Source organism: Hemitrygon akajei, chromosome 1 (assembly GCF_048418815.1).
Source record: "Hemitrygon akajei chromosome 1, sHemAka1.3, whole genome shotgun sequence".
Classification (NCBI taxonomy): Eukaryota; Metazoa; Chordata; class Chondrichthyes; order Myliobatiformes; family Dasyatidae; genus Hemitrygon; species Hemitrygon akajei.
In genome coordinates, this window is record NC_133124.1 from 165637763 (window position 1) to 165658075 (window position 20313).

Genomic DNA, 20313 nt, shown 5'->3' on the forward strand with positions numbered 1-20313 from the left:
CTTGCGTGGAAGGTAGTTTAGGGAGGGTTACAAAATGTGCCGACTTGGAGAAACAGTCCACCACAGTGAGTATGGCAGTGTTTCCATGTGAACGGGGTAGACCGGTGATGAAATCTAGAGCAATGTGGGACTAGGGATGACCAGGGACAGGTAGGGGATGAAGTAATCCTGCAGGTAGCCAATGGGAGGCTTTTCCACGGGTGGAGACTGAACATGCAGAGACATAGAACTGGGTGTTAGCATCCATGGTGGGCCACCAGAAATATCTCTTCAGGAGGGTCAGAGTCCGATTGATTCTGGGATGGCATGCAAAACGAGAAGTGTGCCCCAACTGGAGAACCTGTAATCGAACAGAATCAGGTACAAAGAGGGTGTTCCGCCCCCTCCAACCAGTGCCTCCATTCTTCCAACACCAGTTTGACTGCCAGGAGTTCCCAGTTCCCCACATTGCAGTTTCGCTCAGCGGGAGTCAGTCGGCGGGAGAAGGCACAGCGATGAAGTTTCTGATCTGGGCCTGAACGTTGGGACAGTACCGCTCCCACCCCAGAGTCGGAGGCGTCAACCTCCACAATGAATTGACAGGAGGGGTCCGGTTGAATCAGAACGGATCTTCTCGGGATCAGCTCTCACCGGTCCCCTCTCGATGATATAACCGAGGAAGCTGACCGAGGGAACGTGGAATTCGCATTTCTCCGCCTTTATGAATAATTTATTCTCCCCCAGCCTCTGCAGGACTTGCCGGACATGGTGCACGTGTTGCTGGGGACTGCTGGAAAAGATCAGGATGTCATCCAGGTAGACAAACACAAAACGGTTAATAAAGTTTCTTAGTACATCGTTAATCAAGGCTTGAAAAACTGCGAGGGCATTGGTGAGGCATAAGTGGCATGACCAAGTACTCAAAGTGGCCTAAAGGGGTATTGAATGCTGTTTTCCACTCGTCCCCCTCCCTTATCCGGACCAAATGGTAGGCGCTTCGTAGGTCCAACTTCGAGAAGATGGTGGCTCCGTGAAGTGGTTCGAAGGCAGTGGGTACTTGTTCTTAATGGTTGTATGACTTAGGCCTCGGTAGTCGATGCAGGGTCAGAGGAAACCATCCTTCTTCCCCACAAAGAAGAACCCTGCGCCCACTGGGGAGGATGAGGGTCGGATAATGCCCGCCGCGAGAGACTCACTGATGTAAGCCTCCATTGCTTCCCTCTCTGGTTGAGACAGGTTATACAGCTGACTGGTGGGTAGAGGAGCTCCGGGAGAAGGTCGATGGCACAATCGTATGATCGGTGTGGAGGCAGGGAAAGGGCGCGTTGTTTACTAAACACTTGCCCCAGATCATGGTACTCCACTGGAACCCTGGACAAGTCGTGGGGGTTCAACAACATTTGAGGTCGTGGTGGTTCTTACAGGGGAAAGGGCCGACTCTAGACAAGTGCAGTGTTAGAACGGACTCCAGCTGGCTATCTTCCCAGAGGACCAATCAATGTAAGGATTATGGTGACTTAACCACGGGTACCCAAGAACTATAGGAGCTTGAGGAGAGGAAATTAAGTTAAATTGTACCTGCTCCCGATGGTTCCCAGAGAGGATCAAAGACAGTGGTGGAGTATGGTGAGTGACCGGGCCAGAAGTCTTCCGTCCAGTGCCCGAGCTTCCAGTGGGGTACTCAACAGCTCCCGAGGAATTCGGGCCTGTGATGCTATGTCTTCATCCAACAGATTCTCCCCAGCACCAGTCTATCAAGGCAGACAAGGACAGGGACTGTTGGTTGTAGCTTACAGTAGCTTGGATCTGCATCCGGGTTTGGGGGAACAGAAGGGAATGTTGTCTGACTCACCAGCATCCCCCTTTCTACTAGTGAGCCCTCCCTTTATGGCCGAAGGGAACAGGTAGCACGGAAATGGCCAGACTGACCACAATAGAGACAATCCCCGGCTCTGAATCTCCGGAGTCGCTCTGTGGGAGAAAGACAGCTCCACCCCAGCTGCATTGGTTCCTCTCCCGGGGTGATGGAAACGACTTGACTGGATGCTATTCTAGGAATGGGAGGATGAGAGAGGTTAGCACTGGGAGAAGATGGTAAAGCGTGCTGTGGGGTAGCCAAAGGAGTAGAATGACCGGTCTTCTCTCTCTCTGACGTTCTCAGGATCGATTGTCCAGCCTGGTGGCCAGGGACATCACTGAATCCAGGCTGTTAGTGTCATCCCTACCGCCAACTCATCCTTTACATTCCTGGAGTGCCTCATCATTCCAGCCCGAGTCGGACGCTAGTGTCCGGAACTCCACGGAGTATTTGGCAACACTCCATGAGCTTTGACAGAGAGTGAGCAGATTCTTAGTGGCATCTTTACCACGGACAGGATGGTCAAACATCTTCTTTATCTCTGAGATGAAGGTGGGGAAGGAAGAGCACGTCTCTGGCTGATGATCCCAAATCATGGTGGCCCAAGCTGAGGCATTTCCTGGTAACAACCCCATAATGTAAACTATTTTTGATCTGTCAGTGGCGTACGTGGATGGCTGCTGCTTGAACACCAAGGAGCATTGCAGTGGAAAGCCCGGCACTTCCCCAGATCCCAGCGTAGGGTTCTGGTCAGGTACGTGCAGCTGTCTTAGCGGTCGTGCTGTCGACACATAGGGCGTTACCACTACAGGCTGTCCGGGCTGGAGAGACAGAGTTCCTGGAATCGACGGGGTAAGATGGGCGGATACTCGGTTGACCTGTTCACTGACAGAGAGCGGAGGTTCTCCATGACATCCCGGAGCAGCGGATCGTGCGAGCCCAGTAGGGAGCCCTGGCTGGTGAGGGTTGTTGCAGGGGATTCGTGTCCACTGGGTTCATTATGGCCAGTTTGTTCTGTTGTATGGAGCGACTGAGGAGAACCCAGGTGGAGGACACTGGCACAGAGATTGAGTTGGGGATGCTGGCATAGACGTGAACATTAAACAGCAAACTGGAGGAATCTTGACACGGAGCTCTGATATGGAGTCTTGACACGGAGACGGGGTTTTCATGGAATATCTTGGAACTAGAGCTGAACTTGGAACAAACGGTCTAAGCAGTTGAGAACTGAAGTTATCACATGGGAATAGACCAACAAACTGGCAACCTGTGAGAGTGACACCATCGTATGTATTTCAGTCTCTGATGAAAACCAGGTGTACTGTAATTGAACAAAGTAGCAACAATTGGAGATCTTTCTTTCTTTCTTTTCAAATCTTTTTATTAGTTTTTTGAAAAAAAACAGAAGAAAAATATTGTTACAAGACATTTGAGAGTACATAATAGATTGATAAACATTCAAATATATATTGATCCATACATAGAATCTCTCAAACTCATATAATAATATAAATGATTAAGAAAAACCCCCCCAAAACAAAAAAAAAAACAACTAAATAGAAAAAAAAAACTAACCAACATGGGCAATCGCATAATGTTATATATATACAGTAGTGCCTATGACTCCCAACCTCCATCCACACAATTCAGGATAGTGACAATAAGGTTCAGGATCAGACCGTTTAATTCATATGAAAATGCTGAATAAATGGTCTCCAAGTTTCCTCAAATTTAACTGAAGGATCGAAAACCACACTTCTAATTTTTTCTAAACTTAAACAGGAAATAGTTTGGGAAAACCACTGAGATACTGTTGGAGGATTGGCTTCTTTCCAATTCAGTAAAATGGATCTTCTAGCCATTAGTGTAATAAATGCAATCATTCGTTGGAATGAAGCGGATAAACACTTATTATCCATCATTGGTAGGCCAAAAATTGCAGTAAAAGGGTGTGGTTGGAGATTAATATTTAAAACTCTTGAAATAATATTAAAAATATCTTTCCAATAGTTATGTAAGCAAGGACAGGACCAAAACATATGAGTCAACGAAGCTATATCAGAATGACATCTATCACAGGTTGGATTAACATACGAGTAAAATCGAGCAAGTTTATCTTTAGACATATGAGCTCTGTGTACGACCTTAAATTGTATTAGAGTATGTTTAGCACATATAGAGGATGAGTTTACCAATAATAAAATTTTTTCCCATTGCTCAGTAGAAATAGGACAATGCAGTTCTTCCTGCCATTCCTTCTTAATTTTTTCAGATATATCTGGTTGTAGATTCATAATCATATTATAAATGATAGCAACAAGACCCTTTTGACAAGGATTAAGAGCTAAAATTCTTTCTGTAATGTCCAATGGACATTCTTTCGAAAAAGACTTTAGTTCATTATATAAAAAATTTCTAATTTGTAGATATCTAAAAAAATGGGTTTTAGATAAATTATATTTATTAGATAATTGTTCGAAGGACATAATGTTATCATCCAAAAACAGATCACGAAAACATGTTATACCTTTTGTTTTCCATAAATAAAAGGCTTGATCTATGGAAGATGGTCGAAAAAAGTAATTAGCTGTTATAGGGCTTGACAGTATAAACTTATTCAAACCAAAAAATTTACGAAATTGAAACCAGAACAATTGGAGATCTAATGACTGAAATTAGGGCATAATCAGGGAGAAAGGAATGTTAAAGGGGAACAGCCGACCGGAACCATGACAGTCAGGAGAGTCCAAAGCTTGGGGCATATGCTTAGGGTGAAGAGGAAACATCTAAATAGGATCTAGGGGCAATTCTTTCACCCATAGGGTGGTGAGTATACAGACTGAGCTCCCAGAGACAGTGGGAGCAGCAGGTGCAATGGTATCATTGAAGGGACACCTGGATAGATTCATGGAAAGGCAGGGTTAGAACAGATAAAGCTGACTGCAGGAAATTGTGATTATCCAGCTGGGATATTGGTCCTCACAGACTCACTGGGCAAATAACTTTGCTCTTGCTGTATTAAACGATTAGGTGAATAGCCTCATTCTGTACATCCCTCAGTCTCCAATTACATCCCCTTAGGGCAGGTGTGCCTGGGGTGGGCTTGATGGGAGACTGTCAGTCAGAACTGTATCCCAGTGACACACCGGGATGGAGGGTATGGGAGGGAGGGAGAGTCAGAACAGAAAATCTCCATCGGTTCTGAGGTAACATCAACACCAACTCCCAGGTTACCGGTTTCTGACTGATGTGTGTGTTGTGCATTAGGGTCGAGCGAGCATCCACAGGGCAGTGAGACTCCCTCATCGTGCAGTGTGCCCACCTCGATGTGCAGTGAGCAACCAGATCATTTGACATCTTCAACCTTCACGCAAGAGAAGAGTGAAAAGAGCTCAGAGAAGCTTCAATGTAACGGTGAGAAGCAAGGGTTGGGGCACGACTCGTGGTATATCAAGGGTGTAGATGTATTACGTTCCTCTTGTGCACAGAGCCTGGAGGGTTTCGGAACCCTGGCTGATGAGAGAGATTGAAGTTCCAGTCAAGAGGAGAGGCAAGCATACATTGTGTTCACAAACAGGAGTCCTAAAGAAGGATCTCAGTCCGAAGCATCGGCTGTCCTCTTTTCCATTGATGCCGCCCGTCCTGCTGAGTTCCTCCATCATTTTGTACATAATACATTGTGTTTAATTTGGGAAGGAGTTAACCTCATGAAGACTATAAAAATATCAATGCACTTGAGGTAAATCTGGAGGGCAAGTGAGGTAGAAATGGATCTGACAGATTAAATTATGAAAAATTCTAGGAGGTTCTATAGCTCAGTAAAGATTAAAAGGATGGTTAGTCAGAGAGGAGTTCCTGTTGGGGATCAGCAGGCTGTCTGTAACTTGAGGGGGCAGATAGGTTGAAATTATAAGAAATATTTCTGTTCAATGATTGCTGAACTGATTTACTGAAAATCACAATTGCTCAAGAGATGAGGGAAACAGGTTTAGACAGACTACTGGGGGATATTGATATTCCCAGGGAGAAGGTATTTGCAGCCTTACAGTGATTTCTAGTGGATAAATCCTCAGGGCCTTACTAAGTGCTTCCTGGGACTCTGTGGAAGGCTAGAGAGGAAACAGCGGAGACCCTTACGGAGAAATTTGCTTCATCGTTTGTCACTGGGAAACGATGCCACTGAAGAATGGAATGTGGTCAATGTTATTCTGTTGTTTAAGAATGATAGAAGGGTTAAGCCAAGGATCGACCAGCGAATCTGGTGTCAATTGTGGGGAAGTTAGGGGTGGGCTATCGGAGAGATAGGATGTCCCAGTATTTGGGTAGACAGAGTCTGATTTTAGGAGGAGTTTGCATGGTGTTGTGAGTCAAAGTTGTGCAGTTGAACCTCTTTAGAGCTGTTTGTAGAATACCAAAATTGTAGATGAGGTTCGGGCTGAGAATGTTGTCCATTTAGCAGAACCTACAATAAGACGCCACATGGTCAGCTGATCCAGTAGGAAACGTTGCATGAAATCCTGGAGAAACAGTTCGGTGGATGCAAAAATATGAGAGATATACAAGCTGTGGTCAAGAAAAATATGGAAGGACATAGTTCAATTAGGTCCTGTGCCAGAGACTGAGAAACTTTAATGCCAAATGACTAAGAAAACAATCAAGAGTGAAATCATGAGGGCAAAGAGAGAGGGTGTGAGATGGATCTGGCAGAAAAGGTAAAGGGAAATCCCAAGATACTTTGCAGCCATATCATGAGTAAAGGGTGGTTACTAAGTGAGTAGATCCCTTCAGACATTAGCAGGGCTACCTATGTCTTGACCAGCAGGACATGGGTGAGATTCTTAACAAATATTTCCCTTTTTCACCAAGGAGATAATCATGATTACTCAAGGGAATTAAGTAAAATGTTTTGGAGATTGGTCGTATTTCCAGAAAGGATAATATTTGCAACCTTCCAGTGTATTGGTAGATAAATCCCTATTCTTGGACCTGACTAAGAATACTATCAGGAGGCCAATCAGGAGGGCAAAGAGAGAGGGTGTGAGATGGACTTGGCAGATAAGGTTAAGGTAAAACCAAAGAAGTTCTGTAGTGGTTAGATTAAACTTTACAGTGGCAGTCATGTGTATTCAATTCCCTCTACTGTCATTAAGGAGTTTGTACTTTCTCCCCATGACGGCAATAGATTTCCACTACTGGTGTAGTTACCCGCCACAGTGCAAAAACCTTAGAGATAGTAATTACTTGGCATGATACGTTGGCACTGGAAGTAGGGTGACCCTTACGGCTGCCCCCAGCTCATCCTTGCATTGTGTTGTTCATCGAGGCAAACGATGCATTTCACTGAATGTTTCAATGATTCTGTGTAGATGTGGCACAAAAACAAATCTCTAATCTGATCTTTCACTATTTTAAGATTAAAATGGTAGCTGGGTAAATTAGCTCAATTTAGAAGCTAAGAAGGTATGCTTATGTCTTGAGCTGCAGAAACATGTTGGGAGAATAGAAGCTTTAGCATGATGACATTCATCATTTGAGCAAGAATTGTAAGACTGTTGCCAGTACTGAATAATAGGGAGGGGTTTTCCACTCTAGGTCATTATTTCTTGTAATGTAGTGTTACGTATTCAGGCAACAATAAATATATGTGAGTTAGGCAAGGGTTTTTATAACAAATAACACCTTTATTAAACACTGAAAACAAACCCCCCAAAAGTAAACAAACACTAATGTAACCAGAAAACAGCTGCTGTGCGGCAGCTTCACAGTTCTTAAAGTGATGCAGCTCAAACAGTTCTTAAAGTGGCATTGCCAAAAGTTCAAAATACTCAGTCCATTTAAAAGGAGAGACTTTTTAAGGCGATTTAAATTCTCTTCCATGTCGTTTTCCTTCGATCCCCGGCGTCAAACTTTCCCACGAAGAATTTTATGAAATGTAACGGTTTAAAGGCACTGACCTTCCACACTATTCTCAACCTCCTGCTTCCCGCAGAGATTAACACGAGAACAGTCAACGAAATCCTTCCAAATGAGGATCAAATAAGGTCGAAACCAAGCTACCGTCGAACATCGATTCTCCTCGATCCTTAACTTCCAAATTCTTATCTTCACTCTCCACTAGCAAAGAAACTGCTGGAAATGACCTTTTAAACTTTAGACATTAGATAAAACTTCATTTTTCAACTAAACTGCGTCATCACATTAAATCACGCAGTGGCATGAAGTCAACTTGGCAAATCCAGCCACGAACTGCCCCTCCCCACAGGGTGGGTCTTCCTTTTATAACCTGTAAAAAAAAACTGTCACATGACCTCTATTGGCGGGGAAATGGCATCACTCCACCATCACAAGACCATTACCTCGAGTCCAGTATAACTTCAACCCCAGTCACGTGTCACGGGTACGTAACACCTCCCTCCAAAAAAAAAACATTTTTGGTCTGACAAGAACAAAAATTTTAACAATCATTTACAAGAAAAACAAATGTATAAATTATATAACATACACAATATACAATACCATCACATAACATCTTACAACTCACAATACAGTAGGAGTGTTACAATTAAAAAAAAACACTCCATAAAAAAAATTACATTGTACATTCAACATCGAGATAGACAATCAGCAACCACATTATCTTTACCTTTAACATGAGTTATCACAATATTGTACTCTTGTAACATCAAACTCCAATTTAATAATCTTGTTTTTGTTTTTCATCTTACTCAGAAAAACCAATGGATTATGATCAGTGTAAACAATAAGTGGTTTTTGAGTTGTACCAACATATACCTCAAAATATTCTAAAGCTAAAACAAGAGATAACAATTCTTTCTCTATTGTCGAATAATTTCTCTTATGGTTATTAAATTTCTTAGAAAAGTAAGCTACTGGATGATCAACCTCATCACCCTCATTCCTTTGCATTAATACTGCTCCCGCAGCCTCATCACTAGCATCTACAGCTAATGAAAAAGGTTTTTCAAAGTCAGGTGCTTTAAGCACAGGTTGTTGACATATCATTGTTTTCAATTTTCCAAATGCTTCTTGACGAAGCACTGTCCACACAAACTTCACATTCTTCTGCAAAAGGTTAGTTAATGGAAGGGCAACATTAGCAAAATTCTTACAAAATTTTCGATAATATCCTACCATTCCCAAGAATCTTCTGAGAGTTTTTTTCCCCGTTGGAGTGGGAATCTCTAAAATTGCCCGAACTTTTGCCTGAACAGGAGCTACCTTACCTTGACCCACAACATAACCAAGGTAAGTCACAGTGGCATGTCCAAATTCACTCTTAGCTAAATTAATAGTTAAGTTAGCTTTTGAAAGCCTTTCAAACAATTTCTCCACCGCAATAATGTGTGCTTCCCAAGTATCATTTCCTGTTACTAAATCATCAATATAAGCATCAGTATCTTTCAATCCCTGAATCACAGAGTTAATCATCCTCTGGAAAGTACCTGGGGCATTCTTCATCCCAAATGGAAGAACATTATACTCATACAGCCCAGATGGAGTTACAAATGCAGAAATCTCTCTACCTCTGTCTGTTAATGGAACACACCAATACCTTTTCAATAAATCAATCTTTGTAAGGAACTTTGCTTTTCCAACTTTATCTACACAATCATCTACTCTAGGAATTGGATATGCATCTGTTTTCGTTACAGCATTCACCTTCCTATAGTCCGTACAAAACCTAATATTACCATCTGGTTTTGGCACCATAACACATGGTGAACTCCAATTCGAGTTAGAATGTCTAATAATATCATTCTCTAACATGTATTCAATTTCTTTCTCAGCAAGTTCACATGTTTCCATGTTCATCCTATATGGATGTTGTTTGATAGGTTTGGCATCTCCAACATCTACATCATGTGAAGCTATAGTAGTCCTTCTCGGAACATCTGGAAACAAATCCTTATATTTAAAAATCAATTCCTTCATCTGTTGTTTCTGCTCTAGCTGTAAATGTGCTAATTTCTCATCAATATTTTCCAGAATGGTTGAATTAGGTAACCTAACAGAAACAATGTTAGATTTAGAATGAAAGTCAGATGAATCATCTATCATGTTCCCAGTTAAATCAAACTCATTCTCACTAACCACAACAGTCACAGTATCAGATTGTTTACCAAAATATGGTTTTATCATATTTATATGGCAAAGTTGTGTTGTCCTTCTACGATCTGGAGTTTTTATTACGTAATCCGCATCATTGATTCTAGACACAATTTCATAAGGACCATGAAATCTAGCTTGTAAAGGATTTGTCTGCACTGGGAAAAGAACCAACACCTTATCTCCAGGCTTAAACATTCTCATCCTAGCTTCTTTATCATACCAAGTTTTCATTTTCTCCTGAGTCAACTTTAAATTTTCCTTGGCTAAACTACAAGCTTTATGTAACCTGTCCTTAAACTTCAAAACATAGTCCAACAAATTAGTGTGTACTTCCTTACTAATCCACTGTTCTTTCAATAAAGCTAAAGGTCCTCTAACTCTATGCCCAAACACAAGTTGAAATGGACTAAAACCTAAAGATTCCTGTACCGATTCCCTTACTGCAAATAAAAGTAAGTTTATACTCTCACCCCAGTCACTTTCATTTTCCACACAATATGTCCTAATCATATTCTTGAGGGTAGAATGAAACCTCTCCAAGGCATCTTGCGATTCTGGATGGTATGCAGACTAAGTGATTTGCTTAGCTCCCAATTTATAAACTATCTGTTGAAACAATCCAGACAGAAAATTACTGCCTTGATCAGTTTGTATTTCCTTAGGTAATCCAAAATAAGTAAAGAATTTTATAAGCGCCTTTGTCACAGTTTTAGCTTTTAACTTCCTAAGTGGTACTACCTCTGGAAACCTAGACGAAGTACACATGCTAGTCAACAAATACTGATAACCAGTTTTTGTCTTTGGTAATGGACCAACACAATCTACAATAACTTTAGAAAACGGTTCACCAAATGCTGGAATAGGTTGTAATGGAGCTACTGGTGTAACCTGATTTGGTTTACCCACAATTTGACAAGTATGGCATGTTTTACAAAACATCGCCACATCTTTTCTTAGACCAGGCCAGTAAAAATGTTTTAAAATCTTGTCCACAGTTTTCCTTACCCCTTGATGTCCACCTAAAGGCACACTATGAGCTAAAGTCAAAATCTCACTCCGATAAACTTTAGGAACAACTACCTGGTAAACAACATTCCATTCCTCACTTGCAGGAATTGTAGGCGACCTCCACTTCCTCATCAACACTCCTTTTTCCAAGTAATATCCTACCGGCACCTTCTCAATTTCCCTACCTAGTAAAGCTTGTTCCCTCAATTTTATAATCTCAGGATCTCTATTCTGCTCTGCTATCATCTCCTTCCGAGACAGAGATAAATCTTCATAGTCAGACTTACTCCCAGAATCTTGTTCAAACAACGAAGGTAAGAAAGTCTCTGACACATCCTCAAAACTTGAATCCTGAGTTGAACAGTCATGAGTAACAACCTCATTCTGCACATCAATCCTTTTAGCAATAGCTCTAGTCACAACACAGGAAAAATCTGTGTTAGAATTCATCTCTGGTTCCTCTGACTCCATTGTCAAATGCACTTCAGGAAAAACTTGTCCACCTGCCAAGTCATTACCTAACAATAAAGAAATACCCTTCACAGGTAGGCTATGCTGTAATCCTACTTTAACAAATCCTGTAACTAACCCTGACTTTAAATTTACTTTATGTAAATGTACAGGCATAAAATCACTCCCAACACCTCTTACGTAATTTACCTCACCAGTATCACTCTCTTCATTAAACTCCAACACACTGTCTAACATCAGTGATTGAGAAGCTCCAGTATCCCTAAGGATTTTTATTGGCACCAGAGTAGATCCTTCTTTCAAGGATACAAACCCTTCAGTTATAAAATGATCATATCCCTTTCTAACTTGCTCAGACTCTAACAAATCCTCATTTGTGTTTACCAAACCCTGTAATTTTACAGGTGCTTCAGTATGTTGCACACAAGCATCTGGAACTGCTTCCTTCTCTTTCTTTTTCAATTTGAAACAGTTAGCTATTACATGGCCAGGCTTCTTACAATAGTTACAAATAAGACCAAACTGTCTTTCCTTCACAGGTTTTCCTTCCTCCTTACCTTTCTCATTATCTTCTGATTTAATTTCTGATTTACCTTGAGTCTCAATGTTATTTTTCCTCTTAAAAATTCTGCCCTGAGGAAATTTATTCTTATGGATTAAAACATACTCATCAGCTAATCTAGCACAGTCCTGCAATTTATCAGTATCCCTTTCATTTAAGTAGGTCCTTACTTCAACAGGAATGCTTCATTTAAATTCCTCCATTAAAATCAGCTCTTTCAATGTATTATAGTCCCCATTTACATTTTTAGAAGAAACCCATCTCTCAAAACACATAGCTTTATCTTAGGCAAATTCCACCTAAGTCTTTTCCACAGACTTCTTCAAACTTCTGAATCTTTCCCTATACGCTTCTGGGACTAATCCGTATGATTTGAGAATATGCGTTTTCACAATATCATGATCTAATGCCTGTGCAGCAGTTAAAGCTGTGTAAACTTGTTGTGCCTTGCCTTTAATTACACTCTGTAACAACACTGACCATTTATCTTTCGGCCACTCTGACATCCGAGCAATAGTTTCAAAATGTTGAAAATATCTTTCCACTTCTGTTTCACTAAATGGAGGGACCAATTTAATTTCTTGACTAGCAATAAACGGTTTTTTAGATCCAGAAGACTGATTCCCAGACCTTAATTCCTCCATTGCATATTCAAACTCCCTCTTTTTCTGTTCAGCCTCCAATTTACAACGCTCTAACATCATTTGTTCGATTTGCAACTGCATCTCCAGATTACTTATTGGAAACGATTCTAAAATCAAATCATCAAAAACACCCGAATCCACATAGTGTGACGCGATTTTTCTCTGTATAACAGCCTTAGAAGTAGTCTGCAAAATACCTTTAAGGCGCAATCTACTAGCAATCTCAGATACCTCAGTTTTTTTTGCTGTCGCTAACAAATCCGCCTCTGGCGAATCCAGAAACTCATCAATATTCATTGTTGCCGAATACCATTCACAAGCCAATCAAACAAAAGAATCGAGTATTCCCCGTTTCCAAAACACTGACTCAAAAGTTAACAAGCATTTAAACTCAAACGATCCAATCCCAGACGAGCCCCCATATTTATATTACGTATTCAGGCAACAATAAATATATGTGAGTTAGGCAAGGGTTTTTATAACAAATAACATGTTTATTAAACACTGAAAACAAACCCCCCAAAAGTAAACAAACACTAACGTAACCGGAAAATAGCTGCTGTGCGGCAGCTTCACAGTTCTTAAAGCGATGCAGCTCAAACAGTTCTTAAAGTGGCATTGTCAAAAGTTCAAAATACTCAGTCCATTTAAAAGGAGAGACTTTTTAAGGTGATTTAAATTCTCTTCCATGTCGTTTTCCTTCGATCCCCGGCGTCAAACTTTCCCACAAAGAATTTTATGAAATGTAACAGTTTAAAGGCACTGACCTTCCACACTATTCGCAACCTCCTGCTTCCCGCGGAGATTAACACGAGAACAGTCAATGAAATCCTTCCGAATGAGAATCAAATAAGGTCGAAACCAATCCACCGTCGAACATCGATTCTCCTCGATCCTTAACTTCCAAATTCTTATCTTCACTCTCCACTAGCAAAGAAACTGCTGGCAATGACCTTTCAAACTTTAGACATTAGATAAAACTTCATTTTTCAACTAAACTGCGTCATCACATTAAATCACACAGTGGCATGAAGTCAACTTGGCAAATCTAGCCATGAACTTCCCCTTCCCACAGGGTGGGTCTCCCTTTAATAACCTGTAAAAAAAAAACCTGTCACATGACCTCTACTGGCGGGAAAATGACGTCACTCCACCATCACAAGACCATTACCTCAAGTCCAGTATAACTTCAACCCCAGTCACGTGACACGGGTACGTAACAGTAGGAGGTGGCGATAATGTAGAAATATATAAAATCATAGTGTGGCAAGGATAAAGAGGATGTCTTTCCTACAGTTCAGGAGAGCCCAAAGCTTGGGGCATATGTTTAAGGTGAAGAGGAAGGATCTAAATATGACCTGAGATGCAATTCTTTCACCCATGGAGTGGTGAGTATAGAGACCGAACTCCCAGAGAAAGTGGAAGCAGCAGGTGCAACGGTATCATCGAAGGGGCACTGTATGGAAAGGCAGGGTTAGAACGGATAAATTTAACTGCAGAAATTGGGATTATCCAGCTGGGCATAGAGATCCTTATAGACTCGTTTAAATGAATGTCCTAAATCTTGCTGTATTAAGTGATGGGCTGAATGGCCTGCATTATGTACAATCCTCTGTCTCTGAATGACATACCCTAGTTCCCTAGGTGTGGCCTCGTAATTAGAGTCCCCAACACTTCCAGGCAAGGGATTCTGTGGAATGTAAGTTGACATTCTAACTCTCTTCCCTGAGGTCCATCCCTCATCTGTAGCTTTGTCAGTTTCACCTCTGACCCCTACGGCCTTTAAACACTCAAGAACTCCCCTCCCCCACAACCCCGACACTCCTCCCCGTCTCTTTGACTCCTAAACATTCCTATACCACTCCCTGCCACTGTGAACCACAACTAACTCCTGCTTTCACTTCCCTCTGGATCTCCTGCAATCCTCACTCGTTCGTAGCCTGCTCTCGGGACACAGGATATCCATGCTGGAGGGTGTCTATCTCTGAGCTCAGAGGAACATTAAATCACCTCCCTTCCTTTCCGTTACTGAGAATCACTCTGAGTGAACTGTGCCTGGTGTGTGGCAGGATGAGTGAGCACAGGTTCTGTGTTTTACAATGCAATGTTGCAATCGAAGGGACATCTATGAGAAGATTCTGAAGGAATCAGTGATATTCTCAAATGGACATCAGCTGACTACCAGTCCCCAAATGCCATTCTGGCCATCAGACAGTCTCAGTGACAGAACCAGATCCAGAAGACGTTTGTTTCCCAAAGGGGAAAACCTGTCTCTCCCTGTCACGCCTCATGTTTCACTGTAACCTTCCCACTTGGAATGTGAGGGTCGTGTCTGATGTGTGTCTTGGCTGGGAAAATGATGGAACTATAGCCTGTCAGTCAGTGACTACTGCAGGAAAGAGTGAGGGACAGAGTTTTACAGTACAAAAGGTCCTTGCGTCTTGAGGCCAATTTGGCAACAATTCCCAGTTTCCGTGCTTCGGAATGATGTGTGTGCTTCCCAGAAGGGCAGAGCGAGACTTTGGTGTTGAGCGAACAATTGGATTCTTGGACTTCTTCAGGATGGAGCCAAAGGAAGAGCAGCTGGAATTCAGAGAGGCATCAGTGTAACGGTGAGAATGCAGGCTTGGGGCTCGACCCGAGAGACTGGGGCAGGAGCTGAGAAATATCAAGTCTGCAGAGGCAGTATGTTCCTGTCGAAGTGGAGGGTAAACCGGGCAAGACGAGAGATGGTCAAGCTTTGCTCCAGGAAACTATGGATGGACAAGGTGTAATTCGTCATTTCCCTGTGAATCCCTCAACATCAAATGACTAAGAATGCTATCAGGAGGCAAATTTGGAGGGCAGAGAGATAGGGTGTGGGATGGATCTGGAAGATAAGGTTAAGGGAAATCACAAGACGTTCTACAATGGTTAGCATAAACTTTACAGTGGCGGCCATGTGTTTTCAATTCCTTCTGCTGTCTTTAAGGAGTCTGTGCTCTCCCTGTGACTGCAGTGGGCTTCCACTGGGTATTCTAGATTTCTGCCACAGTGCAAAAACCTTAGTGTTAGTAAGTTGTTGGCATGCTACGTTGGCACTGGAATCAGGGTGACCCTTACGGCTCCCCACAGCTCATTCTTGTACTGTGTTGTTCATCGAGGCAAACGAGCATTTCACTGAATGATTCAATGTACATGTAACACAAAAACCAAATCTTTATTCTGATCTGTCAGTATTTTAAAATTAAAATGGTAGCTTGGAGAAATAGCTCACTTCAGAAGCTCAGAAGGTCTGCTTATGTCCTGAGCTGCAGGAACATGTTGGGAGAAAATAACATTTAGCATGCTGACATTCATCAGTTGAGTACAAAACTAGGGCATTATGTTGCTGCTGAATAAGTTATTGATGAGGCTGCAGCTGGAACACGGTGTAGAGTTTTGGTCACCCTTTTATAGGAAATGAGTGGTTAAAGTGGAAATTGGGCAGAGAATTGCAAGACTTTTGCCAGAACTGGGTAATACGGAGGGGTTTTCCACTCTAGGTCATTATTTCTTGTTATGCAGGAGGTGATAATTACTTAGAAATATCTCAAATTGTCATGTGGCCAAAATAAGGTGGATGCCAACAGTCCTTCCCACAGTTCAGGAGAGTCCAAAGCTTGGGGCATATGCTTAGGGTGAAGAGGCATGATCTAAATAGGACATGAGAAGCAATTGTTTCACCCATAGGGTGGTGAGTAGCTCCCAGAGAAAGTTGGAGCAGCAGGTACAATGGTATCATTGAAGGAACACCTGGATGGTGTATCAATGGGTGGGGTTGAAGCCGATAAAGCTGACTGCAGGATCTGGGTGGGCAGACTGCTCATCCCAGACTCGTTAGACTGAAGAGTCTCTATCTTGCCATATTAAGCGATTAGCTGAATGTCATGGTCAAGCAGACATCCATGCGAAGAATGTGATGGATCTGAAAATCTGCCAGTGTGAAGAGCCAGGGGTTCCATGTGTTCTGTTTGTGTATAAAGTGTTCCATGAAATTCATGGAAATCAGGATTTTTGAGCTACCCTGCAGTGGGTCACAGATAAATACACTCGTCTTCTGTCAGTCTGTGACTCCACCTAATGAAACCTTACCCCAGAGTCCTCTGGACTTTTGGTGACTTATGGACCGCTGCCTCTTGCTCCTCTCTGAGGCACAATAATTATTATGCATGACCCTGTGTATCTTTCTAACTGTCTTCCCCAAGGTCCATACCTCATTTGTAGCTGTGTCAGTTTCACCCGACCCAACAGCCTTTAAACTCCCTGAGACCCTCCTCCAAATGTTCCCTGTCCCTTTCACTCCCAACCGCTCCTACACCACTCCCCATCACTGCAAAGCACCACTAACTCTTTACTTTCACTTCCCACCAAATCTCCTGTACCCCTGACTGGTTGAAAACCTGTTCTTGGGACATGGGACACCCACCGCAGTGGGTGTCCATCTCTGAACTCACAGGTGCATTAGATCAGCTCCCTTCCTTTCTGTTACTGAGAATCACCCTGAGTGAAATGTGCTGGTGTGAGGCAGGATGAGTGAGCACAGGTTCTGTGTTTTACAGTGCAATGTTACGGTCGAGGAGATGTCCATGAGAAGATTGTGAAGGAGCTGAAAATCTGCCAGTGTGAAGGGCCAGGAGTTCCCTGTGTTCTGTTTGTGTACAAAGTGTCTCATGAAATTCAGGATCTTCGAGCAGCCCTGCGGTGGGTCACAGGTAAATACACTCGTCTTCTCTCAGTCTGTGAATCCACCTGATGAAACCTTACCATAGAGCCCCTTGTCTTTTGGTGACTTATGGACCATTGCCTCTTGCCTCTCCCTGAGGCACAATAATTATTGTGTGTTTCCATTTTAAGGCATGTGCATTGTTTTATTCGGATTTACCTCTGCAGTTCACAAAAATTTTTCATTGTGATGGGAGATTGGTGCACAGCAAGCTCCCACAAACAGCAGAGAGGCAATGAACTGGGGATCCTGTTGCAAAATTCTCTGGGGCATGGTGGGGTTCCCTTGTCTCTATCCACAATGATGTTTGTGGATCTTTCTGTCCACCTGAGTGGAGAGCTGATCGAATGTCCCAGTGGAGACGTGTTGCCTCTTTCAGTGCTGTACCCGGGGGTGATGAACCCTGTGGGTTCCTGCAGTGGGGGGGACACACATCCTTCCACAGCAGTACCTAAATCACTCTGTTACTCTGTGTTTCAGGAGACGGGACAGTGCGGAAGGAAGACATTTGCTCTGTGATTCTGTTGCAGAAATCCAGAGATTTCAGAGTAAACAAGATGACGACTGATCCAGGGTTATTCCATGAGGGAACCAGTATTTTTCAGATATTTTGGACAGAAGCGAGTGTTACGTGGACAAGTACTGATGAAGGCCACGCAGTGATTCAGACCGTCAGACAGAGTCTCGTCAACAAAACAAAATCCAGAGGAGGGTCCTGTCCCGGTGTGTAAAACCTGCCTCTCCCCGGCCGCACGTCACGTTTCACTGTAAACTTCCCATATGGAACATGTGTGTCCAGGGTGGGAGTGATGGGAGACTGTCAGAACAGTACCCCAGTCAGTCAGTGAGACACCGGGATGGAGGGTATGGGAGAGAGGGAGGGTCAGAACAGAAAATCCCCATCGGTTCTAAGGTAACCTCAACACCAACTCCCAGGTTACAGGTTTCTGATTAATATGTGTGTGACACCCCTCAGTGTGCAGTGAGACCCCCTCGGTGTGCAGTAAGACCCCTCAGTGTTCAGTGAGACCCCTCAGTGTGCAGTGAGACTCCCTCGGTGTGCAGTGAGACCCTCTTGGTGTGCAGTGAGACCCTCTCGGTGGGCATTGAGACCTCCTCACTGTGCAGTGAGACCCCCTCGGTGTGCAGTGAGACCCCCTCGGTGGGCAGTGAGACTCCCTCCGTGAGCAGTGAGACTCCCTCGGTGTGCCACGGGTATGGTGCCAGAGGATTGGAGGGTAGCTCATATTGCTCCGTTGTTTAAAAAAGGCTCCAAAAGTAAACCAGGTAATTACAGGCCTGTGATCCTGACATCAGTAGTAGGTAAATTATTGGAAGGTGCTCTGAGAGATCGGATATACAAATATTTGGACAGCCAAGGGCTGATTAAGGATAGGCAGCATGGCTTTGTGCATGGTAGATCATGTTTAACGAATCTTGTAGAGTTTTTCGAGGAGGTTACCAAGAAAGTAGATGAAGGAAAGGCTATAGATGTTGTCTACATGCAATTTAGTAAGGCCTTTGACAAGGTCCCATATGGGAGGTTAGTTCAGAAGGTTCAGAAACTAGGTATCCATGGAGAGGTTGTAAGCTGGATTCAAAATTGGCTGTGTGGGAGAAGACAGAATGTGGTAGTGGATGATTGCTTCTCCAGAAGTTTCCCCTGAGTTCTTTCTGATCTCTCAGTGATTACCCTGTATTAATGACCCTGTGTCCAGTTCCAGACACAACTGGAGGTATCTTCTCCCCATCAAACACATCTGTAACCTTCTGTCCCACAGGACAACCCTGAGATTTTCCCAGTCAGTGCTGTGATTCTGATCTGTGACTATTCAGTGTGAACCTTTAATTCACCACGGTGTGACCAGAACCATGTGTAGTCTCCCAAGCGTTGTCTGAACAATGCTCTTTACAAAGTCAACATAATCTCTCCACTTTCCATTCTGTCCCACTGGACAGGATCCTAGGGTTCTGCTGACTTCTGTGTGACCTTATTAATCTCCGTCGGTGCCGGTGTCACTGAGCACAGCGGGTCCAGTGGGTAGGCTTGGAGTGGGGAAGTGTGTATCATCTCCGTGTTCTCACACTGTGCAGTGTTCCTGCACTGTGCTCCCACTCCTGCAGGGAGGAATGTCAGTTAGTGTACAACTGATAGAGACCGTCTGTATTTCCTGTTCCAGGAAGTCCTGCAGGAGGAGGCCGGTGATCACCTGACACACCCACCATCTGGGGAATCTGCTGCCCAGACCCAGTCTGAAATGCTGCTGCTCCCCACGTCTGCCCTGACCTGCTCTGAACACGTCACTGAATACAACTCATCCGGTTCTGAGAAGCTCTGACTCCAGACTCAAACTGCAGACCCTCATCCTGAACAAGGGTGTTTGATCACAGTTATTGCACTGAAAATGTCTTGTGTTGTCTGCTCAGACTCTCTGTCTGCCCCACTGATGGTCAATAAAAGTGATAGTGATGTGACCCCTGTGATGTGTACTCTCCTCTGGCAGTGATGAAAATTACCCTCAACAGCCCATAACCTTGGCCACACCCCCACAAAGTGGCCTACTTAAAACTGGACTCCACTCTTCTCTCCCTCCCCTTGGAGAGGCCTGCATACCCATTCCTCGGCCCTACCCCTAAACCTACCAACTGCATCCTCCCTACACACCCCCGTAAACCTGCTCTCTCTCCACCAGGGGCCATTCACCACACCACTATCAGTTTTGGGTCCTCTTTTAACCCTTTCCCCCCTCCACTGCAAGGTCCTGCAGCCCCACCTCCCAGCCCTACCTCTAAACCTAACCTCTCCAACCCCTTCTACACTCGCCCATAAACCCGAGACCTCTCCACAGCAGGGAGCTGTTCACCCCACATCACCAGTTTAGCACTATCTGCGCTACCCCACAAACATCCCCAACCC

General features: G+C 43.5%; 1 protein-coding gene across 4 annotated transcripts in view; it reads left to right on the forward strand.

The window, feature by feature from the left end:
- The window catches only part of LOC140732060 (uncharacterized), a 50209-nt gene extending 30332 nt beyond the window's left edge, over nt 1-19877 (forward strand). For 3 of the 4 annotated variants that reach the window (XM_073054190.1, XM_073054208.1, XM_073054198.1), the window contains exons 11-14: nt 5105-5251; nt 17233-17385; nt 17877-18119; nt 19577-19877. In XM_073054190.1, the coding sequence (XP_072910291.1) occupies nt 5105-5251; nt 17233-17385; nt 17877-18119; nt 19577-19602 (569 nt within the window). In that variant the 3' untranslated portion in view covers nt 19603-19877. The remainder of the gene's footprint in view (nt 1-5104; nt 5252-17232; nt 17386-17876; nt 18120-19576) is intronic. The other variant, XM_073054216.1, reaches the window with a different exon arrangement.
- The last annotated feature ends 436 nt before the right edge of the window (nt 19878-20313 follow it).